The sequence below is a fragment of the Glycine max genome, chromosome 16, assembly GCF_000004515.6.
Source record: "Glycine max cultivar Williams 82 chromosome 16, Glycine_max_v4.0, whole genome shotgun sequence".
Classification (NCBI taxonomy): domain Eukaryota; kingdom Viridiplantae; phylum Streptophyta; class Magnoliopsida; order Fabales; family Fabaceae; genus Glycine; species Glycine max.
The window spans coordinates 6,560,832-6,583,193 of NC_038252.2; the positions used below are offsets into that span (position 1 = coordinate 6,560,832).

The window sequence follows — 22,362 nt, forward strand, 5'->3', positions numbered from 1 at the left end:
AACTATTATAAAAAATCTAAAAAGAAACGGAGTAGTATTTAATAAAGTATAATAAATGTTCTTTAGTTTATAATTTCTTTATGATTCTCTTTAAGAGGATTTGACTTTTTTTGTTGCATCATTAAATAATGTGTACTATTGGATAAATGTGAAACCGTCAAATTAATAAAGGCATTAAATGATTTTTGAATTTTTAACTTATAACTTGTTTAAATTTTTATTTTTATATTTTTACTTTGACGTTTTTAACGGACATTGAATATACATATTTATTGCTATTATTTTTAGTTTAAATTAATTTTTTTATCTAATTTATTATTTAAGTTTGATTTGATTTTCTATTCTTTCTGGATTAAATTTAATCTTCTAATTTTTAACATTGATTCAATTTGATTCTTTAATTTAAAAATAATATCTTATAAAAAAAGAAATAAAATATTCACAGGAATAGTTTTAAAACAATATTAAATATTTCATTAAATATTTATTAATATATATGCATTAACATTAAACATCTTAAAATATAGAATAAAGGAGATAGTAACAAATATTTTTCTTCAAAGTAAAAAAAAAGTATATTTTTCTTCAATAAATATTATATGTTTCCATAATAAATTTTTAAAGTACAGTTAAGCATTCCCATTAATTAATATAAGTAATTTATACACATCACATGTGATTTTGACTAATTCAGTTGACCAGTATATATAAATATGGTTAAAATATATTTTTATTACTTGTAATTTAGTATTTTTTTATTTTTATTTTTATAATTTTTTTCCATTTTAATCCTTACAAAATATATCTGTTTTATTTTTTATCTTTAAAATGCTTTATATAATCTTTTAAACAATAAAAAAAATTATTTAAAACAATTTAAAGTAAAAAATAAAATGAATATATTTTCAAGCACTAAAATGAATTTTTTTTTACAAAAACAAAAATAAAAAACACTAAATTACAATATATATATATATATATATATATATATATATATATATATATATAAACCCTACAAATATTATTGACTTGGTTGGATGGACTATCACTCTTGCTTAATACAATGTTGGCATAGATAGTTCTAGTGTGATTTCTTAGCAAGTTTTTCCTCTTTCACATATTATACGCAAGATGAAGTTCAACAGTAGAAATTGGGTTACACTAATAGCCTCAGTGTGGATGAGCTTCACAGTGAGTGTAATGGAAGGTGTGCGTCCTTTACCTAATCCATTAATAGAGGCACATGGGCACGTTAAGCATGCAACGGCAAAAAGATGGGCCGTTCTTGTTGCTGGTTCAAAGGGTTATGATAATTATAGGCACCAAGCAGATGTTTGCCATGCCTACCAAGTACTAAAGAAGGGTGGTCTTAAAGATGAAAACATCATTGTTTTCATGTATGATGACATTGCCAACCATACTCTAAACCCTAGGCTTGGCACTGTAATCAATAAACCAAATGGTCCAGATGTTTATAAAGGAGTTCCCAAGGTATGCATGCCTCTGAATCTGATTAGCCTTCTTGCTATTCTCACAAAGTTAAGATTTTAGTTCGTTTCTAGAATTCCTCGTTAAATTTGGTTCTTTAAGTCTTGTATAGGCTTCTACCGTGCACCAATTAAATAAGTGTGGTTCACATCCAAATTTTTTTTTTTATTAGTTAAAAGTTAATTTTACCCTTAATTTACCTTGACTTAGGAGAAGCTAGCGGGACCAAGATCCTTCAAAGTTAAGAGATTGAAAGGCGGAACACAAATTAACGAGCACGCAAGCTTTGTTGTTTGTGTTCGAAGTAAATGGTGCACAATTTACTTCAATGAACTTAGTATTATAATACTAAGTTCATCGCCTAATTGCACTACCCATCAACGGATTCGAGTGTTTTTTAGATCTAAGTTTTTTGTTTTCAGATCTAAAGTTGGTGAAAAATTGTGCTTTGATTCTAGATTTGTAACTTAACGGCGGTGATTGGCGGAGTCGAGACCGGTTTCACCTTCTCCTTCTATTGTGGTGTTGTTTGAGTTTGTCGGCACGACAAAAATAATGTGTCGCCGACCGAGAGAACGCCTGCACCACCGGTGCTCCGATAACATGTGAGTCGTCAATGTTAATGGCCATGTAGGCCACCGTGAGAGGTTGCACGACGATGTTCCTAACTATTTGATGGATGGTGGGGTTGGGGTTGGGGTTGATGGAAGAAGATAATGATTAAGTTATCAATTTTACATTTTTTTTATTTTAATTCTTAAAGAATTATTTAATTTTAATATCAGTCATTAAAATATTTTAATAATAAATTCAATAGCTAACATTGGTGGTGTACCCATGAACTACCGTAGAAGCCGCCATAGAAACAACCCTAGTATTTTTATTTTTATTTTGTTTTTTTTTACAGAAGAAGCAAGCCTATCAAAACTCCTTTTGAGATAATCTTGGATTTGTTGTTCGAAATACTTATATTCATATAAGTTGTCAAGTAATTTATTTGTTATTGTATTACATTTCATATTTTTTTTAAATATGGATTAATACATTTTTCTTTAAAAAAAAATCCAAATTTTGGTTTTTGTTTCTTACTTTTAAACCATTTGTTTTAGTCCTTATACTCAAACCTTGAGTACATGAAGAAAAATGATAGTTTTACTAATTAAAGTTTGAGTATTTTTAGAATGTTTGAGAGACAAAAGAGAAAAACTACCAAGCTTTTAAATATTTACGATAAAATCAAAGCAACATCAAATTTGACTCTTCACTCTCATAAAAATGGTGTCATAATACCCCGAGTTGATACTTATATTCACTGACATTTTGGTCTTTTAAGGTTTTTTTTCCTAGGCAATTAAGTCTTTTAATTTATAAAATTGAGTAAATTTAGTCATAAAATCTTTAAACTCTCATTTTTGACATAGAATCTTCCCATATTAAACTTAGTAAATTATCTTTTACTTAAAAATTAAAACTTCAAATTTCACATGAAATATTTCTTTTTTAAAATTCCTAACTCAGATGTTATAAAACCTTCTAATTTTATTAATTAAGTGTTTACCAAATTTATTATTTTTTTTATAAACTGTTGAAATCACTTCATGTGCCAAATCAATTATAACCATTCAAATATTTGTATTGAAAATAGCATTTTGAGAGTTATAGATAGAAAAAAGAAAAACATAGAAGCATAATTACTTAATTTAAAAAAAAAACTTAATTATAGCTCCAAAATAATTTAAGACCAAAATCATACATGATCTAAACCAACCAAAAGAACTGAAAGTTTATTTAAGTCTAATTTATAAATCATCTAAATAGTAGATTACCATTTTGATGTTGTGGAAAACTTAATAGTATACTTTTTTAGGATTATACTGGAAATGCCACCACTTCAGAAAACTTTTATGCTGTAATTAGTGGTAACCGAAGTGCTCTCTCTGGAGGTAGTGGCAAGGTTGTGGACAGTGGTCCGAATGACACCATTTTCATTTATTATGCGGACCATGGTGCTACCGGTGTCATTGGTAAGTTATTCATTCCATACTTCCTAATTAACGTTTCATGTCACTTTGATGTGTAAAGTGTGTGAGGTAATAGAAAAACAATATGTGTGTGTATATATTGATACATTTTTGAAACCCAAATATTTAATTTGGTAAAATATTATCTAATCAGGCATGCCAGTTGGGGATTTTGTGATGGCCAACGATTTCGTAGATGTGTTGAAGAAGAAACATGCAGCTAAATCTTACAAAAAGATGGTGAGTTTTTCGTTAATGTTGTTTGTTGTTATATATGTTACATGTTTGCTAGAACGATAAACTTAAATTATCTAGCTCACTCATACATAGAACGTTACTTTGTTGAGAACATTAGTATATTAGTATTTTACAATTACCATTATATATAATCTTACAATAGGATAGGAAAAATTGAGACCGTGCTAAAGTTTCATACTTACACTATATATCTAATAACTTTTTTTTACATACAAAATTAAGGAATTTAACTGCTGAATGATTTGATATTATATTTTTAATTTTGTATATAAAATTTAAAATAAATTAAATATTTGCTGATATGCTATTTAACTAACGTACAACAGATCATATTTATTAATATTTTAAATAATATATTATTTATTGAAATAAAATAGTACAGTATGATGGAGTAGCAATTAATTGTTATTTAAATGAAAATTTATAAATATAATATATTTTATTGTAGTTTTCAATTCAATAGTTGGATTTATTAATTTCGTATTATATAAAAAAATATTACACAGTGAGTACAAAATTTGATATCCCGTGTAAAATCTTCATGTCCGTATTAATAACCTCTAAATTAAGGGCATCAACTTTAATAAAAACATTTAGATACTTTAAACTAATTCACACATTTAAGAAAGTTAATTAATTTAATTAATAATATTAAATTTATGAATAATATATATTTTACAAAATTATACTTAAAATTATTAGAACTCATCATATTTATCTTTCCATTTAATTAGTTTCTATCTAATGAATTAATGTATGGTAGTCTTTTTCTCCAATCTTTATAAGAGAAATAATTATAAAGTAATTAAGAGTATTTTGATCTAAAAATAATTAATGCAAATGACAACTTGAAAAAAAATATTATGAGAAAAGATAAATCAAATTAAAAAAAAAACTTTATATTTAAGAACGAATAAAGTATTATGAAGAGAAAAATCCAAATCATTTACATATTTATTTTGATTGTTATAATTTATTCACAAATATAGTTGAGTCAATTTTTATTCATATACATATATATATATATATATATATATATATATATATATATATATATATATATATATATATATATATATTTCTTAATATAAAATAAAGATACTTAATTAGCAATAATAGTTATTTAGTCCTATAATTAAATTTATGTAAAAAGTTCATGTCCTCACATAGATATTTAAATTGATGCACATATTTTTCATTAACGGAAAACAAAAGGTGATATACATGGAAGCATGTGAATCTGGGAGCATGTTTGAAGGTATTCTTCCGAATAACATAGACGTATATGCGACCACCGCTGCCAACACAGATGAGGATAGTTATGGTTTTTATTGTCCTGATCTCTACCCTACTCCACCGCCTGAGTACACTACTTGTTTGGGAGATGAGTACAGCATTTCGTGGTTAGAAGACAGGTATGCATTTGTTCAAATAATCATCATTTTTTACATGTGAGAATTCAATATTAAAAGGTTTATATCAGTCACATATCCTTGTTAATCAACTTAGTTAAAATAAAAATCCTTAGTATTAATACAATAGTCTAATGATTATGTTGAATGTAAAACAATTGGACACAATTAATTCACAGTTTATTTTTTCTTGGTATAATTATATTTTTTTGACTTTTTCGTCTCTTCAATTAATAAATGAAATATTTGTTCATTATTATTATTATGTATGAGTTCTTTATAATAAGTTAAGCTTATTATATAAGTTCTTCTATTTGATTATTTATTTTTATTGAAAAAAATTTAAGATATTAATTAAAATAATGTCAAATAAAATATATAAATAAAATATAATATAAACTTATTTTGTCATTTTGTAGGATTGAGTTTGAGAGCTCCAAACCTATAAAAATATTGTTTGTTTGATGATTCTCATATAAAAATAATAGAAGAGATGCATAAGTCGATTCTTATTCATTATTCATATATTAACTGCCTTAACTGTTTTGAAATTGTTTATGGATCAGTGACAAAAATGATATGGTAAATGAAACTCTGCAACAACAGTATGAAACAGTAAGCCATCAAATTCGAACACTTATACATGTATATTGTACTGTACACATTTAAAATGTTGATCTAATGCAAAATATTGTTGTGAGCTATGTATAGGTTCGTCGAAGAACGTTAGTTAGTCATATTAATGCCACTTCCCATGTGATGCAATATGGAGATAAAGAGTTGAACAATGATTCTCTAGCTATCTACATTGGTGCACTAGCCCCCAGTCTAAGTCTTAATGAAAATGCACATTCCTTTGAACAATCTACTACTCAAACTAAACTTATTAGCCAACGAGATACCCGTTTACTCCATCTCAGGCTCGAGGTAATTCTTGGTTGGATATTTATGTTTTTGTAAAGTACCCATTTATTGGTTCATGTTAATTATAGAGAGAAATGGAAAGATTTTATTCTTTTTCTCTCCCTGCTTTATGTCATTGAATTTGACCATAAGAATTTTAAAAATTAGGAGAGAAGTATTAATTGTTTGTTTATTAATTGTTTCAGTTGCAAAAGGCTCAAGATGGTTCTGAGAAGTTGAAAGCTCAGAAAGAGTTAGCTGATGAAATTGCACATAGGAAACATGTAGATAATGTTGTCCATCTCATAGGGGATCTCTTGTTTGGAGAAGAGAATAGCTCTGCTATGATGTTCCATGTTCGTCCAGCTGGCAAGCCTCTTGTTGATGATTGGGATTGTTTTAAGACCCTTGTAAGTGCATAATATGAGATTGTTGATTAATTATTTCCACTTTTTTGTTTATGGAAAGAAATCATTCTTTGATCATAACATTTTAGAGAATGAACTAAATTTTTAGTGTCTAAATTTTTTTACAATTTGATTTAGTTCATAAATTTTTGTTTGATTGATGAATGTTCCTCAACTTTTAGAAATTTTAATTTTTAATTCCTGAATTCATTATTTATATTTATTTAATGAGATTTCAAAAACAAAAAATTAATATTTTAAAAAGTTTTGGAACTAAAAATCTTAATAGAAAAAAATTGAAAAATATTGACTGGTCAAACAAAAATTTAAAAAACTAAAAATCTTAATAGAAAAAAATTGAAAAAAACCATTATCAATCAAATAAATTTTTAAGGACTAAAAATCAAATTTCAAAAAATTTAGAAACTAAAAGTTTAGTTAAGTGAATTTTAGGAACTTCATACAAAGTGTTTGTATACTATGGTATATATGGATGGTAGATGATATACATTTGCAATAAATTTTACGCAGGTAAAAACATATGAGAGCCAGTGCGGTACCTTATCAAGCTATGGAAGAAAATACACAAGAGCCTTTGCTAACATGTGCAATGCTGGCATTTATGAGGAGCAACTGAAAACAACGACATCGCAAGCTTGTCCCCAGAAAAATCATGCTTCTTAAATTAATCCTCTAAGTTGATAATGTGATAACCAATACATTGAGTAATAAATTTTGTTTCCGTTCTACAAAATGGATTATACTTGTTTGTATTAGTTTATCATACATTGAATGCATATATATTGATACATGATAACAATATATACTAAGAGTTAATTTTTATGCTCAGTAAAAAGTTTTATATCGATAACTAATGAGATCAAGTGATAGTGACTTGTATTTTTTAATTAAGTGGTTCAAGGATTGAATTCTGATTGATCTCTAGATATATAATAAACTGTGTTAGAAGAAAAATACTCACATTGGGTATGCTCACAATCCTTAATGAAGATTAATCACTATTTTTAATAGAAATTATTTTATATCAATATCATGGTCAGAAAGAAAAAAACTAACTAACAAGATCATATGAGATATCAAGACATTCATAATCAAATTATAGCAGAATCAATCCATAATATTAGTATATATAATTTTAGAAGTTTTATTTTGAGAATCAATTTGTATATGTTTATTTTTGGAATCAATCTATATAGCCAAAACTTAGGGGGTGTTTGGTTTGGTTGTTTTCTGTTTTCATTTTCACTGAAAACAGAAAACGGTGATGAAAATGTGTTTGGTTTGATTTCTGAAAACATTTTCAGTGAAAATGAAAACAGGAAACAACTAGAAAATGAAAACAATAAATTTTCGTTTTCAGTTGACTACAGAAACCTCATTTTGGTTAAAATGAAATTGTGGTGACAATGAATGTAGTTTTAAGCAAATCTAAAAATACAAAAAGACAATAAATCAATATATCATAAATTTTCAGTATTTTTATTTCATGAAAACAGAAAATAAGAAATCAAACCAAACATGTTTTCAGAATTCAAATTTTTTGAAAATGAAAACAGTTTTCAAAAAATGAAAACAGGAAATGAAAACAGAAAATGAAAATGCAAATCAAACACACCCTTAGAGATTTTGCCTTGTTGTAACTTTCGTGTATATATTTGTACATATGCAAAGCATGAATAAAAGAACATAAATTATTCTGTCAAAGAATCTTTTATGGTATCAGAGCCTATAGGCTTTGTTTGAAATTGTGAGGATATGGTTGGTCTTGAAGAGGAGACTCATAAGGTGAAGAAGACTCCATCACTTTATGATTTGAATTCTAATGAAATCCTTGAAGTTTGATTACTTGAGCGAACTACATGATATTAAAAATTGTCGTGTTAAACTTCCTAACGGACAACATACATATGTGATCAAAGAAGGAAGTGTAGTGTTAGATGGAGGCTTAAACATATTAATGTTCTTTATGTGCCAAAATTAAACTACAATTTGATATTTATTTCACAAATGATGGGTGAATTAAAATGTGTTATTCAACTCATTGATAAGTTATGCGTTATGCAGGACTGTGCTTCGAGGATGTTGATGATAGAATGAATTGTATGCCAAAAATTAAATGGTCCAACGACTATATAAGATGAAATTAAATATGTGTTTTATAATTATAGTTTTATTTTATTTATTTTAGAATAATATGATGTTGACACTTGAATAGTTATTATCCTGATATTTTTAGGACTATATAAATATACCTCTCTTCACCTATTGATACGAAGGAATGAAATCAGAATTTTATCTCTTTTAGCTTTTTTTTACTTTTGTTTATTTTTCCTTTGTTTCTTAGAGAGTTCTTCCTACTCTTGAATTATGGAAGATTATCATCTTGATGCCTATCAAGCGATGTTTTCATCGGCTCACTCCCCTCCTATATTCACTGTATTTGACCATTTTTACTGCCCTTCCATTTCATCAACCACCACCCATAACACCCATTATAATTATCCAACAAATTCCACAAACATATCTGGATATGCCTAGCTTGTCCACGAAAATGTGATCTATCATTTTGACCTTCTGCCACCACCTCCGCAACCACAACATTCGTCGTTGCCGTTGTCCCTGCCACCATAATCATCGTCATACATAACAGGTTCTCACCATCAACAACCCCCTTGGTGGTATTCCTCTCCCCAAAACCCTTCATAATTGTTTAAGTGGTAACAACAATCACATCACCCGTCGCCGCAACAACCATTCTCGCCACCACAATGGCCTTCAACATCAGTTCTTTCCCCTCCTCCACCTAAACTTTAACAATTGCTTTTGCATCCACATGCTACCACACAACCCCAATCCCATTACTATCATTCATCGTACTGTCAACATTTGCCTTTAAAATCATAACCGTCATTGATGTCACCGTCCATTCAATTGCAACAACCCTTACCATCATCCAGCCTACAACCACATTCGCTGCCATCCTCTGGTTACATCGCAACTACTTGGTTCTCCCGCACTATCACCAATGGAAGTGTTTCAAGGTCGTCACACATGGCTTTCGCAAAGGTGGAGATGAATCCCTTGGTTCTCTCTCCATATCACTCTACTTATTTCTCGTTCACAACGACCTTGTTTCATTATTGTGCTTCTATTGCATTTAGTCATACTTTGTCTCCAAACATCTCACCATCGCTTGATTCCCACCCAATTTTCCATACTTCATCTAGACCATTTGTTACCATTAATCTAGAAAACCCTCAATATCATTCATTAACACAACTAACATTAGATCACATCACTGAGAATCTCAACCGTCCATGTGTCCAACCTTTCTTCTTTGCACAATCTCTGATTTTCCCCAGCAAAAATCCTAATACTATGCGATTACTACCCATTTCAACTCCCCATAAAACACCTCGCTCTCATTCTCCCTTGCTTACTTGCATCACCAACCCTTAAATCATAAACGGTCCAACTTATACCAACCACCCCACTTTTGGCTTCCAAAAGTTCACCACAACAAGACAAAAACATTATGCGTCCCCTCCTTATTGCACCATGCCTCCACCTTTTCCCTCAATTCTCACTCACCTTCTGTCACTTCACATGGACACACTTTATCTAAGCCATCCAACATTTTCTTATTTTATCCAAACTTTACTCATGCCCCTACACGTCTTCTTAATTTCCCTTTATTTCAATTTCCTCAAATCATTAAACTTTTCACAACATCATTGCATTACACTAGCCCATTGTGTGAAGTCTTCAACATGCATCACAAGTTTATATTTGAAGGGGATAGTAATGATAGGATCAGCTCTAGGCCCAAAATTAAGTGGACCAATAACTATATAGGATGGAGTTAAACATGTATTTTATAATTTTAGTTTATTTTATAATAATATAATGTTGACACTTGGATAATTATTATCCATCGATTGACAATCTTATAACTATATAAATGTACCCTTTTTCACCTATTATTATGAAGGAATGAAAACAAAATTTTATGACTAAAAATAACATATTTAACTCCATTCTATATAATCCTTGGATCATTTAATTTTGATCCTAGAGCCCATCCTATCAGCTGATTGGAGCGGGTGAACGGAGAAATGTGTTCTATTTCTTCAGAGGAGATATAAAAGTTAAAGCCTACAAAATTAATGGAATGCTTTCCATGGACCTATGGCACAAATGATTGAGACATCCTTCCTTGAAGATTATTAAGTTGGTTTCTGAAGTTAGAAGACACAAAGATAGTGATGAAGTGAGTAAAGCTTGTCAGGTTTGTTAGTTGGACCGAGAATGTAGAATGAAGGAGTTGAATAGATTCCACAACTTTTAAATAAATAAATGAAGAAAGATTGCAAGAATACGAGTAATGAGAAATGAGGTAGCAAGATTGATCACATTATTATTGTGAGAGTTAAAAGGTTTGAATAGGCAAGGTTGGGCTTGGTTTCCCTTTATTTCAATATAATAAACACAATTAATCTAATTATTCATGCAATTTATCCCCAATTCACGAATATATTCTAATCTTAATGTCTTAGGTGAAAAAGCCTAAATTATTTAGATTGATTCTCAATGTCTTGGCAAATTAATCTAAATGATTAGAATTATCGATTAAGAATTAGTTAGAGCCTAATTGGTATTGACCTATGTCTAGCGACAATCTCAATTAGGTACTCTTCTCAATTTCAAGAACCAAAAAAGTGTATGTCAACTAAACTATCAATTCTTATGATCAAGCAATGGGTGATCATTCTAGAACAAACATTAAGAATAGAAGAAGAGTAATAAAAGCATAAACAATTGTATTAAAAGGGGAGTTACATGAGATTAGGTTCTGTCGTTTTCAACCTCAACAAATGAGGAGATTGATTGCTCATAATTTGAGTACAATAGCTCAGAGAAATAATACAAAATGAATTTAGTCTAACAACCTAGAAATAATACTCTTTCTCTCTTAAAGAATCGCAACTTCAATTTGTGCTAAGATGATTCTTCCTTCACAAACCAAGTTTTTATAAACTATTGTGGGCTTTGGGCCTAACACGACTCCCTCGCTTAAGCGTGGGTATAGCCTCCCTTAAGTGAGGCCTTCATGAATTTCCTAGCTTTAGTTTCGCTTGCTTAAGTGCCCTAAGGTAGGCTTAAGCGAAGGCCTTCAATGGTTTCAAGTGTGCTCTTTGCCTGAGCTCACTTAAGCGCATAACATGTCATGCTTAAGCGAGCCAAGCTTCATTAATCAACTTCTAAATCCTCTCACTTGAGTGAGGTATGTCAGTGGCTCCTCAAAATCCATTTGTCTTGGCTCGCTTAAGAGCACAAGAAGCCTCCTTTAAGCAAGCAAATCCCTACTTGTGATTTCTGACTCAATTCTTAGAAAACTCCATAAAACATTAAAAAATCTCAACAGTTTAAAAACCCAAAGTATCTACGTGTAATTCCTTATTTTATCCTAACTTTGAGTCAAAAGAAGGTTCAATGTATAAAAAAATGCTATATAATTGCCTCAAATCATGTGTAGAATTAAGGCATATTTGGTGATTATTATATATCCTTTGTTATGCACTTTCAAATCGTGGTAATCAATTACAATAAATAGGTAATAAATTATTTTTTATCACAAAGAACAATCTTCCAATTGCAATAAGATATAATCGATTACAAGTAATCGATAACCGATTACCTCGCTTGCAATTTGTCATATTTGCCTTCCATATGTTGTTGTAATCGATTACAATAAAGTTATAATCGGTTAATTTACACATAGAAAGCAAATTAAATTTTTAAGAACACTTTTAGTTAATTACAAACCTATAATAATCGATTATATGGATCATAGTGACTTCCTTCTCTTGAAAACAAGCTTGGTAATCAATTGACAATATCTTGTAATCGATCATCTTGATAGGAATAACCTTGTTTCAACTGAATTTAAGTCTAGCCAAGGTTTAAACATGTGATAATTGATTACAAAAATTATCTAATCAATTACCCTATGTTAAACACCTATGTTCATATAAACTTAGTGATCTTAGCATTCACAATCACTTATGCATCAGTCTAAACTTGATACAAAATAAAGTAAATTATGAGTACATACACATGCTTAGATCTAAAAACAATCAATATAAAATGTCACATATATGAAAACATGTTTGATATTGTAAAGTTACATAAATCAAACTTCTAAGACTAAATTTTCAATCTACAATCTCCCTCTTTTTGGTTTTTGAGAATGCCAAATCAAAATGATGTGTATTGATGTTTTCGTTTAATTGTACCTGTTTCTAAACCACAACATAAACCTTTTAGTAACACAATCCTTAGGTACAAACAATTAACACATATACTTAATCATGCTTTTCTCCCCCTTTTGGCATTTGAAGGCCAGAAAGACATAAAATAACAAGTAGAATCCAAATCCAATCAACTAATCAAACATATGTTACGCAAACAAATCATGTAAGCAAAAAGATAGTTTATTGATAGATGATTAACAAAGAGACATAGTCCATTACTCTGCAGAAAAGGAAATGCAAAAAAAAGACATTAACAAGCAGAGACATAAAGCTAGAGGCATGCTAATCCTAGAGTCTAGTGTTAGGTCCTAGGAAGGGGTACTAAGGGGATGGTATGTCATCTGAAATAGCAACTGAAACTGAAAAAGAAATATGCTAGATATATGAAAAAAAATATTTAAACCAAAATCAAAATTAATCGTTAGGTGGTGTTTGGTTGGTGTATTTTTTTTTTTTCATTTTCAAGAACTTAAAACATGTTTGGTTTGGTTTTAGGAAATGTTTTTTAAGAAAATGTTTCCTATTTGAGCCCATTTTTTGAAAATGGTGTGGAGTTGTTTTCAGTGTTTTCTTTGGTACGTTTTGAAAATGAAAAATTGAAAATTTAGTGGCATATCCATAATTGACATGAAAAATATTCGTAACCGTATCGACGACATCTCTCACTCTCTTTCGTTTCCTCTTTCTCTAGAGCACTACAACTTCTGTTTTCCGTTCTTCTGTGTTCTATGAGAGCAACAAATCATCAATCTCTCTTCCTCAACATTGAAGCTTGTTATGCTCACACAAGAGTCACTCTCGGTTTCCTTCAACATCGTTTCGCTGAGTAGCAACATCGTTTCTAAACTGAAGTCCTTTCTTCTCCTGTGTTGTAATCCCATTCTCTTCACTCATGTATGTTGAGATTTTTTGTTTTTATTTTTTTATCTCTTTGTTTAATTTCAGAAATCCAATAAGGTTCATTTGATTTTCGATTTCGAGCATTCGCATGAACTTGAGTAGGTGTCGCGCGCTTCTCTTCTCTCTTTTGTTCTGTACGTTTTTTTACCTTATTTTGTGATGTTTTATTTGTCATGTTAAAGTGTATAGGCTATATCTTATTAGTTTGAAATGTGAGGTCTACCATTACAAGTTTTTACAAAATTGATAAATAATTAAAAAAGAAATAGGACATGTGTAGAGAATGGGGCTTTTTGGTTCATCTGACACTATAATAATCTGGTATTAGAAATCTGACCCTACAGGGACATCACATGTATCTTGATGAAGTTTTGTTTCTGTCATGTTGTTATAGAACTTGGTTTATGACGACTGTGATTGGAAGAACCCAAGTAAATTCTTTTTGTGATGCATGACTTTGATTCAAGCAACAATTTTAAACCCATGTTAGTTGTGTGCATGCCATGAAGCCCTTGAACTATTGCTCTATATTTTATATCTTATAGTAAGAGCATTGATACGTCAGCTTCATGATTTATCAAAGTATAATAATTTTATTTTATTTTTACTTGTGTGGGAGAATTATTGTAGGTCTTAATACATTGCTAAGAGTGAAATGTTTTTTTAGACTGTTATGTGGATTGTAATAAACTTTTGGTATCCAGATGGAAGATAGATCATACACTTTATCGTTTTATAATCATGCAATATGGTTTTATATTTTTTTCATTAACATTTTAATTATGTTTATTATTTACAAAAAAAATATTATAGAATAAATAATTATATTTTTTGTTTTAATTATAATATATAATAAAATGTTTAATAGTTTTTTTAAAATATATTATTATTATGTTAAATTAAATGCACAAATTTTTTTTATCAATTTCTTATGAAAATTGATTAAACCAAATACATTTTATGTTTTTATTTTCAGAATATAAAAAATAAAAGTCAAAATAAACATATTTTTTAAATCTTGAAAATATAAAAATAAAAACAGAAAACATATGGCCTAATTTGTTCTCTGGACGCGAACAGGATCATTAAACCGAACAAATTAATAAAATATTTGACGGATTTTGAAATTGATTCTGGTAGCCAACAAGATCCAAAATTCCATTCAAGTTGCTTCCCAGTAAAGAGGCCCCCTTGTCTGTGATGGGCCCCTTCCATGACTGACCATAATAAAGCTTCGAATTATTATTATTATTATTATTATTACACATACATATAAATTCGAATAGTTCTACTGATAAAAAATCGAATAGTTTTTTTAAGGGAAAAATTGAATAGTTCTGAATCATGATTAGGACTAATTTTCATTTGACGGTTATGCAATTTTCATTTAAAAAAATGTTTTCTAGATTTGAACTAACATTCACGTCTCAAATTAAACATGCAGATTACTTTACCATCTCAACCCATCATCTGTAAATACTTTTCCCCAATTCTTTTTATACTCTATTTCATAAAATTAATCGTATACGCTTGATTGAACTATAGCCTTTTGGATCCCACAAACTGAACTTTAAAACACATAATCTGCCATCTTTTCTGAAAAAATTGTCCCAACCTTATCAAAGCTTCGCACTTTACCTTTATCATTGTTAATCTACTTTTTGTCGGCTGGCACGCGTGGGTTTATATATTTGAACATAGTACATAAACCATCATAATAAGAAAATGTTAAAATAATAAAAGGAATATTCAACACTTAAAAGACATATAAGTAATCATACTAAGCAGAATGACTTGGCATTTCATCAACTCAACATTTTTAATTGAGCGAAGGCTCCAAACAACAGATAGGGACATAATTAAGATCCTAATCTATTGCAAAAAGAAAAAAGGTTCATCACTACATTAAATTTCTCAAACTTTCATTGTGGTTAATTAATACTAATTAAAATTAATTAACGAGTTCGGTTAATTAGTCATACACTGATGGTACGACTAGGATTGTTAATGGGTTGGTTTCTTAAGCCAAGCAGTTTCTTCTCCTTTATAGCTGGATCCTCAAACAGAAGAACCTTGTCCTTGTCTCTAACCCCAACCATATGTAGATATTCATCATCCTCTCTCTCTTTACCCTTGAAGAGAAGCCTTTGCTCTCGGGGCTCAAAACTTGTTGCCAGTGACAGAATCATTTTCAATTCTCCTGCAAATAATTAGTTGTTCACAACTTTTGTCTTGCATATACCCCACATGAGGTTTATCTCTATTAATTGAAAAAATAAAAAATTTGGGTGATAAATAAGCATTGAGCAGCTTAGAAAGAAAATAAACATTTTATTTTTATTTTATTTCAATTTTCACCTAACTTAAACCCTAAAGTTAACACTTAAGGTGAGAACTACCCCAGTTATATACTACTTTTGTCTTAAATATAAAAAAAATTATTTTATCTTTATCTTAAATATAAGAAAGTTTTAATTATTTTTGTTTTGTTTAATGTGATTATTTTTAAAATATTCTTCATTCAATAGAAAATTTATGCTTGATATCAAATTCCAATGCAAGGTAGTTTAGAAAAAAAAGATTTAATTGAGATTCACACAATTTAATAAACTTAACTAATTTTTCTAATGAGTGTAAATTTTTTTTTCTTATAAATGATACAGGAGAACATATCATATTTATTAGTCAGATTTCTAACACACCTCATGTTGATGACCGAAATTTGCAAGTGATCTAATAACACTTTCGTAAACCTAACAATAATTACTAAAATATGTTATGATATTATGTTAGAATTTAAGTTTATGTGATCACATACATACTATTTTGGCGAAATTAGAGAGTGATTATGAGAGAAATTAAAGGGGTGTGATAGACTTACCAAAAGTTGATGTGGCCTCGATAGAAATTTCATGCGATTGTGAAACAGTTGACACTATAATTGTGATCATTCCCTCCCCTGCGCTTTGGTTGCTCTCCCTTTTCTGAACAAGCATGCCACCAGGCCTAAGTTCCCATTGGATTTCACCAATGCTTCTGCAATCCTTTTCAGTGGGTGTTGTTGCTTTGTGCCCACCATTTCCAAGCTTGGAGCTGCTTCGGCTAAACCTCATTGACCTCAACTTAATCATCTTAATTGCTTTCTGAATCTCCTTTTCTTGGAAGAACTGAAAGTGTAGTAAGAGGAGTTGAAGTAGTTGGGGCAGATATATAATACTAGAAAGCGTGCATAAGGACGAAGAAAACCACGAATAAAATATTAAGTTATGCCCTTGTGTTGCTAAAAAGCAAGACTTAAGAGAACGGGAAAAGCCAATGAGTTCGGAACACATGGAAGACAAGTGAGGCATTGTTTTTTCTGCTGATTTTGTGAATGACTATGGCACATGGGTGGTGGGTACCTGAGAACACGCTTGCTTGATTAGTGGACCAAACTCAACATTTTTTTTCCTATTAATTTCTTTTTCGATTGGTAAGTTGCTTATGTCGTTGTTCCTGTTGAAAGGAATTGAATGATTAAGATGAGTATTTTTTTTCTTTCTAATTTCAACTTTAAACTACTTAATTAAAAGACATAAATCACTTTTATTTATATAAGTGTTATTAATTACAAACTCGTGAGATATCAATAAGTACTAGCTAGTCTACGTACTTTTCTATTGAAATGGAAATTTTTAGTTAAGGAAAATGACACTTCTAAGGACTGGGATTCCTCTAAAGTATTATCCACTTTGGATAGAAAAAGAAGAAATCTCAATCACCCGAATAATTATGAATTTATTAAAATTATTTCTTAACAATAATTGATTTTACTTATTTTTCTTATTAAAACAGATCACTAGCTAGTTTTAAAACAAGTAAATCTTATAAATGGTATTTGTTAAAAAATAATAATTAAAAATATTTTTTAATGCATTAAATGTTCTAATTTATAAAATTGTTTTTATTTTTAATTCATTAAAATATCCTTATGAGACTTGTTAATTCTTTATTAAATAAGAGTACACCGTCTTTATATTATTTTAATTTGTTATTTTATTTTTCTTTAAAGCATTTACATCTCGCTTTTAACTTAATTTGTTACTTTATTTCATTAATTAGTTTGTTCTACTGTCAGAGTCAGAGATATTTTTTCTCAATATGTGACCCTCAAAGTTATTAAACACCAATATTGCATCACTATTATAAACTCCGAGACTTTAGAGAATAAAATCAATATTTATGGTACGTTAAATTACATGTTTTTTTAAAGAAAAAAATCACAAAGTTAATAGTAAAAAAATTTATAAAATTTATTTCATTTTATAAAATGTTAAAGTGAATAATAAGACTTATCAGAAAATAGTTATCTTAAGAATGAAAGTTACTAAGAGAGGAAAAATGCTCTTAATAATTTAATTCATATTTGTTTTCCTCTGCAAAATCGGTCATTTATATTAAAATGAATCAAAATACAGAGAAGGGTAATTTGAATACTTTAAAAAGGAAAGTGCAATTTTCCACGAAAATTTGGCATTACTAAAAAAGAATAGACCATACCTGGTCCAATTTATATATAAAACAGGAAAACCATGCTTTATTGACTGTGTCGATAAATGAACCAATGATTGAATTAAAATAAATTATGCCAAAATATAGTTTTTTTTGTGTTGCGTTATTCTAAAGGAACATGTAAACTTGTCCTTTATGAATGATTTGTATGACAAAATATACTACAAGCTAACTACCAATCTCTTCACCCAAAAAAAAAAACTAACTAGCAATCTGCAAAGTTGATTATAAACTCTGCTGCGCTTTTATATTTTTGTGTTGAGGGAGAATCCTGTTCTTAACACATTTTCAAATCCTGCTTGCATTATGCCAACTATTATATTTTCACAATTACACATAATTTTTAGCCAACATTTTTTTTCTCACACTTATTAAAAATGTTATTAAAGATTCCATGTGTTGTAGTATTCTCTCTAAACATAAAAACATGAAGGAGACCAAAATTGAAAGAGATACGTCATCCTTGCGATATTAATAACTAGCCCTACGTATACATACTTTTTTTTATTCGTAACCAGCCCTACATTCTGAATAATTGTCTGCAAATCTATGTACTCTAAATACATAAATAGTCAAATACCACAAAATATGTGAGATTTAATTTTAATTTATTCCGGAACATACGAATGGTTTTTTTTAATGCTAACAATATGGATTGAACCAAGGCTCTCCTCATTTAAAGGTTTTGGTAAACAACCAATTTCAGCAAACATATATGGTTGAATGCATCTCCAAGTATTATGCCTCAAATTAGGCTAAATTCTGGTCTAAAATAAAATTCTGTTTCATACAACACTTACTGTATGTTTGAATGGAGTATTTTAAAATTTTAAGGAGTTTAAGATTCACGAAAATTAAAATGCATCAATTAAAATTGTTGGATTTTTAAAACTATTTGTTTGGATAAACAATTTTAAATTCCTTATATTTTTTAATTTTTATATTACCTTCATTCAATTCCGTTAACAGCAGCAATTACCGTTCCACTAGCAGCATCAGCGAGATCGATCTGATCCCCTCCGACGCCATCTACGACCTCCGCTACATCGTCGAGTGCATGCTCCCCTTTGGCTACCTCCGCGAGTGCATCCAGGTCTACGGTAGCGTGTGAAAATCCTCCGTAGACGTGAGCTTCCGCAAGCTCCACATTGAAAAGCTCAGCATCGAAGACGTTCAGTGCCTCGAGTGGGAGTAGCTCGAGAACAAAATCAGACGCTGGATAAAAGCCGCCAAGGTCTGCGTCAGAACTCTCTTCGTGAGCGAGAAGAAGCTCTGTGAGAAAATCTTCGACGGCGCGGAACTTTCATCGACGACACTTGCTTCATGGAGACGGTGAAAGGTCTCGCGATTCAACTCTTCAACTTCACCGAGGCGATTTGCATGATGCCTTGATGGATTTGATGCCGGATATCGACGTTGTGTTTGATTCAAAGTAGTCAGAGTCGAGTAGGGTCGCAAGGGAGTGCATGTGGGTGGAGAGGAATGAATGAAAGCAAGTGAGGTGTAGGTGGAGAGTGATGAAGGAGACCAGCCTGTAGAGAGGAGTTGCTAAGAAATTAAAATTCTCTCATTTTTGCAAAGAATTTCAATTCTTTCGTTGTTTTCTGTTGAAAAAAATTCCTTATTAAAATGACCGAATTCAATTTCTCTTTAAATGATTTATCCAAACGTGTAATTTTATCTTGAAATATTTCAATTACATGATTAAAATGAATTATCCAGTTTAAAAGCTTGATTTAACTCAAATCATAACTATTGATGAAAATATAAATATAAGGTGAGTTAGATGGTTAATGAAAAAAAGAAATAAAAAAAATTATTGATTTGATATTTTATGTTAACAAAACCAACATTTGTTAATAAAAAAATTAATTAATTAGGAAAGCATAAAGGTTCTTTATTGTTACATTAAAACAAAGTAGTTCTGCATCTTCAAAATAAAAATAAAAACAAAAACATAGTATTGCTTTTGGTAAGTCTTGTGAGGAACAAAATTAAAGGAGGAGGAACAAAACTGAAAAGTTGGTTGATGATCAAGGGATTGAAGTCGAAGAACAGCTGAGCAGGGAGACTTAAAGCGGATAGTTCTTAACTATTTTTTCCAGTTATATGCATCTCAGAATAGTGATTGTGATGTTGTTATTAATTTTGTTCAACCTTGTGTGTCAAAGGAGGATAACAAAAGGCTGACAGCCCTTTTTACTGAAGCAGAATTTAAATGTGAACTTTTTCATATGCACCCAGAAAAATCTCCAAGCCCTGATGGGAGGAATGCGACATTTTATCATAAATTCTGGGATCTATGTTGCAAGGATGTTTGCAAAGCTGCTTCCAAATGGCTTGAAGAAGATAAATATCCTAACATGGTTAATGATACAAATATAGTTCTTATTCCTAAGTGTGATCACCCAAATTCGATAAGGGACTTTCGCCCCATTCCCCTTTGTAACCTTAATATTAGTACCTTTTTTACAGTCCCATTGGTTAATAATACACCTAAGTACGATGGTATTGAGTTATGCAACTCTTTTATGCGAATCATTATTATCAATAGCTATTTTAGTCATTACATTTCAAGAACTCATACAAATTCTTGCCTATTTTTTAAATGAATCATTTTGTTTTAATTACTGAAATCAAATACATGAATATGACTATAAAAATAATGTTTTACAATATTATTTACAGGATTGTTTCGAAGACATTAAGTAACAAGTTGAAGGTATTCATCGACAAATGTGTAGCAGAAGAACAATCAGCCTTCATTCAAGGTCCATCCATAATAGACAATGCACTTATGGCTACGGAGATTATCCACTACTTAAAATGGAAAAGGAAAGGTGGAAGAATGTAGCGGTGAAGATAGATATAAGTATGGCCTATGACCGAGTTGACTGGAATTTTTATTTCTAAACTCTGATCAATATTTTGTTCACAAAATTTGATACATGATTAATAAAGACATCTAAAGACATCAAAACATGCACCTGAATAAAATATGTTACAAATATTGCATCGATGAATTATTAAAATAAAATAACATTTCAACAATATGAACTGTTTTTCTTTTTCTCTTATTTTCCCCTCTCAAAGTTACACTCCAGTGAAAGCAATAATAAATAGTTAGGGGTAATAAGGTTGTCTATAATTTTTGTCAAATGTGATTAATGTATTTCCACGTTCATGAATTTGATTCTCAAACTTTTAAAAACATGTGAATTTAGTCTTTTTTTTCTCTAAGAATTTATCTTGTTTTCTGAAATTTGAAATGCCCATATTTTTTATAAAGTTTGACTGCTAAATTTAGCAGTATGAAAGTATAAGGACATCGATCACGATTGACTGAAAATAGAGCGAATAAAAACACAATGTTTTCAATTTGTTGATTAAGTTCGATGAACAAATAATTTGGAAACTTCTAACAATTAGAATACTGTTAATATGAGCTTTCTGTTCAAAATACCTATTACCATTTTTTCATATGTGAAGCAATTCTTGATATATACAACTAGGGCAGAAGATAAACCATGGATTTGAAAAATAGAAGCTACAACATATCTTCTTTTGCCTTTGAGCCATCAGCAACACTTTGCCAGCTGATTCACTATAACCATACATATATATATATATATAGTCTGTGAATCTGTTCAGGAACCTCATGTAAGCAATTCTCCAAGGAAGCCAAAGTAGTATTGGCCCCAATAAGCCCCAAAATTCAGTGAAGAATCCTAGCCCTAAGCTCATGTATAATCCCTTAGAAAACAGAATCATCACCATGGACTGCAGGTTCTTGAGGCTTCACTGTTGTCGGATCTCCATCTGCAGGACAACTTTTGTTAAGTTGCTCACCACAAAGATCAACATTTCCTTCTAAACTAAAGGCATCAAAGGTAGAAAGAGAGTTTTGTGACAAGTCTAGTTTGCCTAGACCATCAATTTGAGTAAGAGAAGAAGGAATTCTCCCAGTGAAATGATTTCTTGATAAGTCAAGGGAATCCAGTGAACTTAAATTCCCAATCTCATATGGAATTTCTCCACTCAGATTGTTTCTTGATAAATTCAAAGAAACTAATCCAACCAAATATCC

General features: G+C 29.9%; 2 protein-coding genes across 2 annotated transcripts; one reads left to right on the forward strand and one right to left on the reverse strand.

Annotated features, from left to right (window-relative positions):
* Positions 1-1,045: 1,045 nt before the first annotated feature.
* On the forward strand, positions 1,046-7,268 carry LOC100788554 (vacuolar-processing enzyme). Its single transcript, XM_006599003.3, has 8 exons — positions 1,046-1,491; positions 3,356-3,512; positions 3,664-3,749; positions 4,983-5,182; positions 5,746-5,794; positions 5,891-6,106; positions 6,289-6,492; positions 7,021-7,268. Exons 1-8 carry the CDS (start codon positions 1,132-1,134, stop codon positions 7,171-7,173), a joined length of 1,425 nt encoding a protein of 474 aa, XP_006599066.1. The 5' UTR covers positions 1,046-1,131; the 3' UTR covers positions 7,174-7,268.
* An 8,228-nt stretch (positions 7,269-15,496) lies between these two features.
* LOC100797703 (BAG family molecular chaperone regulator 3) lies at positions 15,497-17,058 on the reverse strand. Its single transcript, XM_003547639.5, has 2 exons — positions 16,606-17,058; positions 15,497-15,924 (listed from the first exon to the last, which is right to left on the reverse strand). The coding sequence occupies exons 1-2, from the start codon at positions 17,054-17,056 to the stop codon at positions 15,701-15,703; spliced, it is 675 nt and encodes a 224-aa protein (XP_003547687.3). The 5' UTR covers positions 17,057-17,058; the 3' UTR covers positions 15,497-15,700.
* Positions 17,059-22,362: the final 5,304 nt, after the last annotated feature.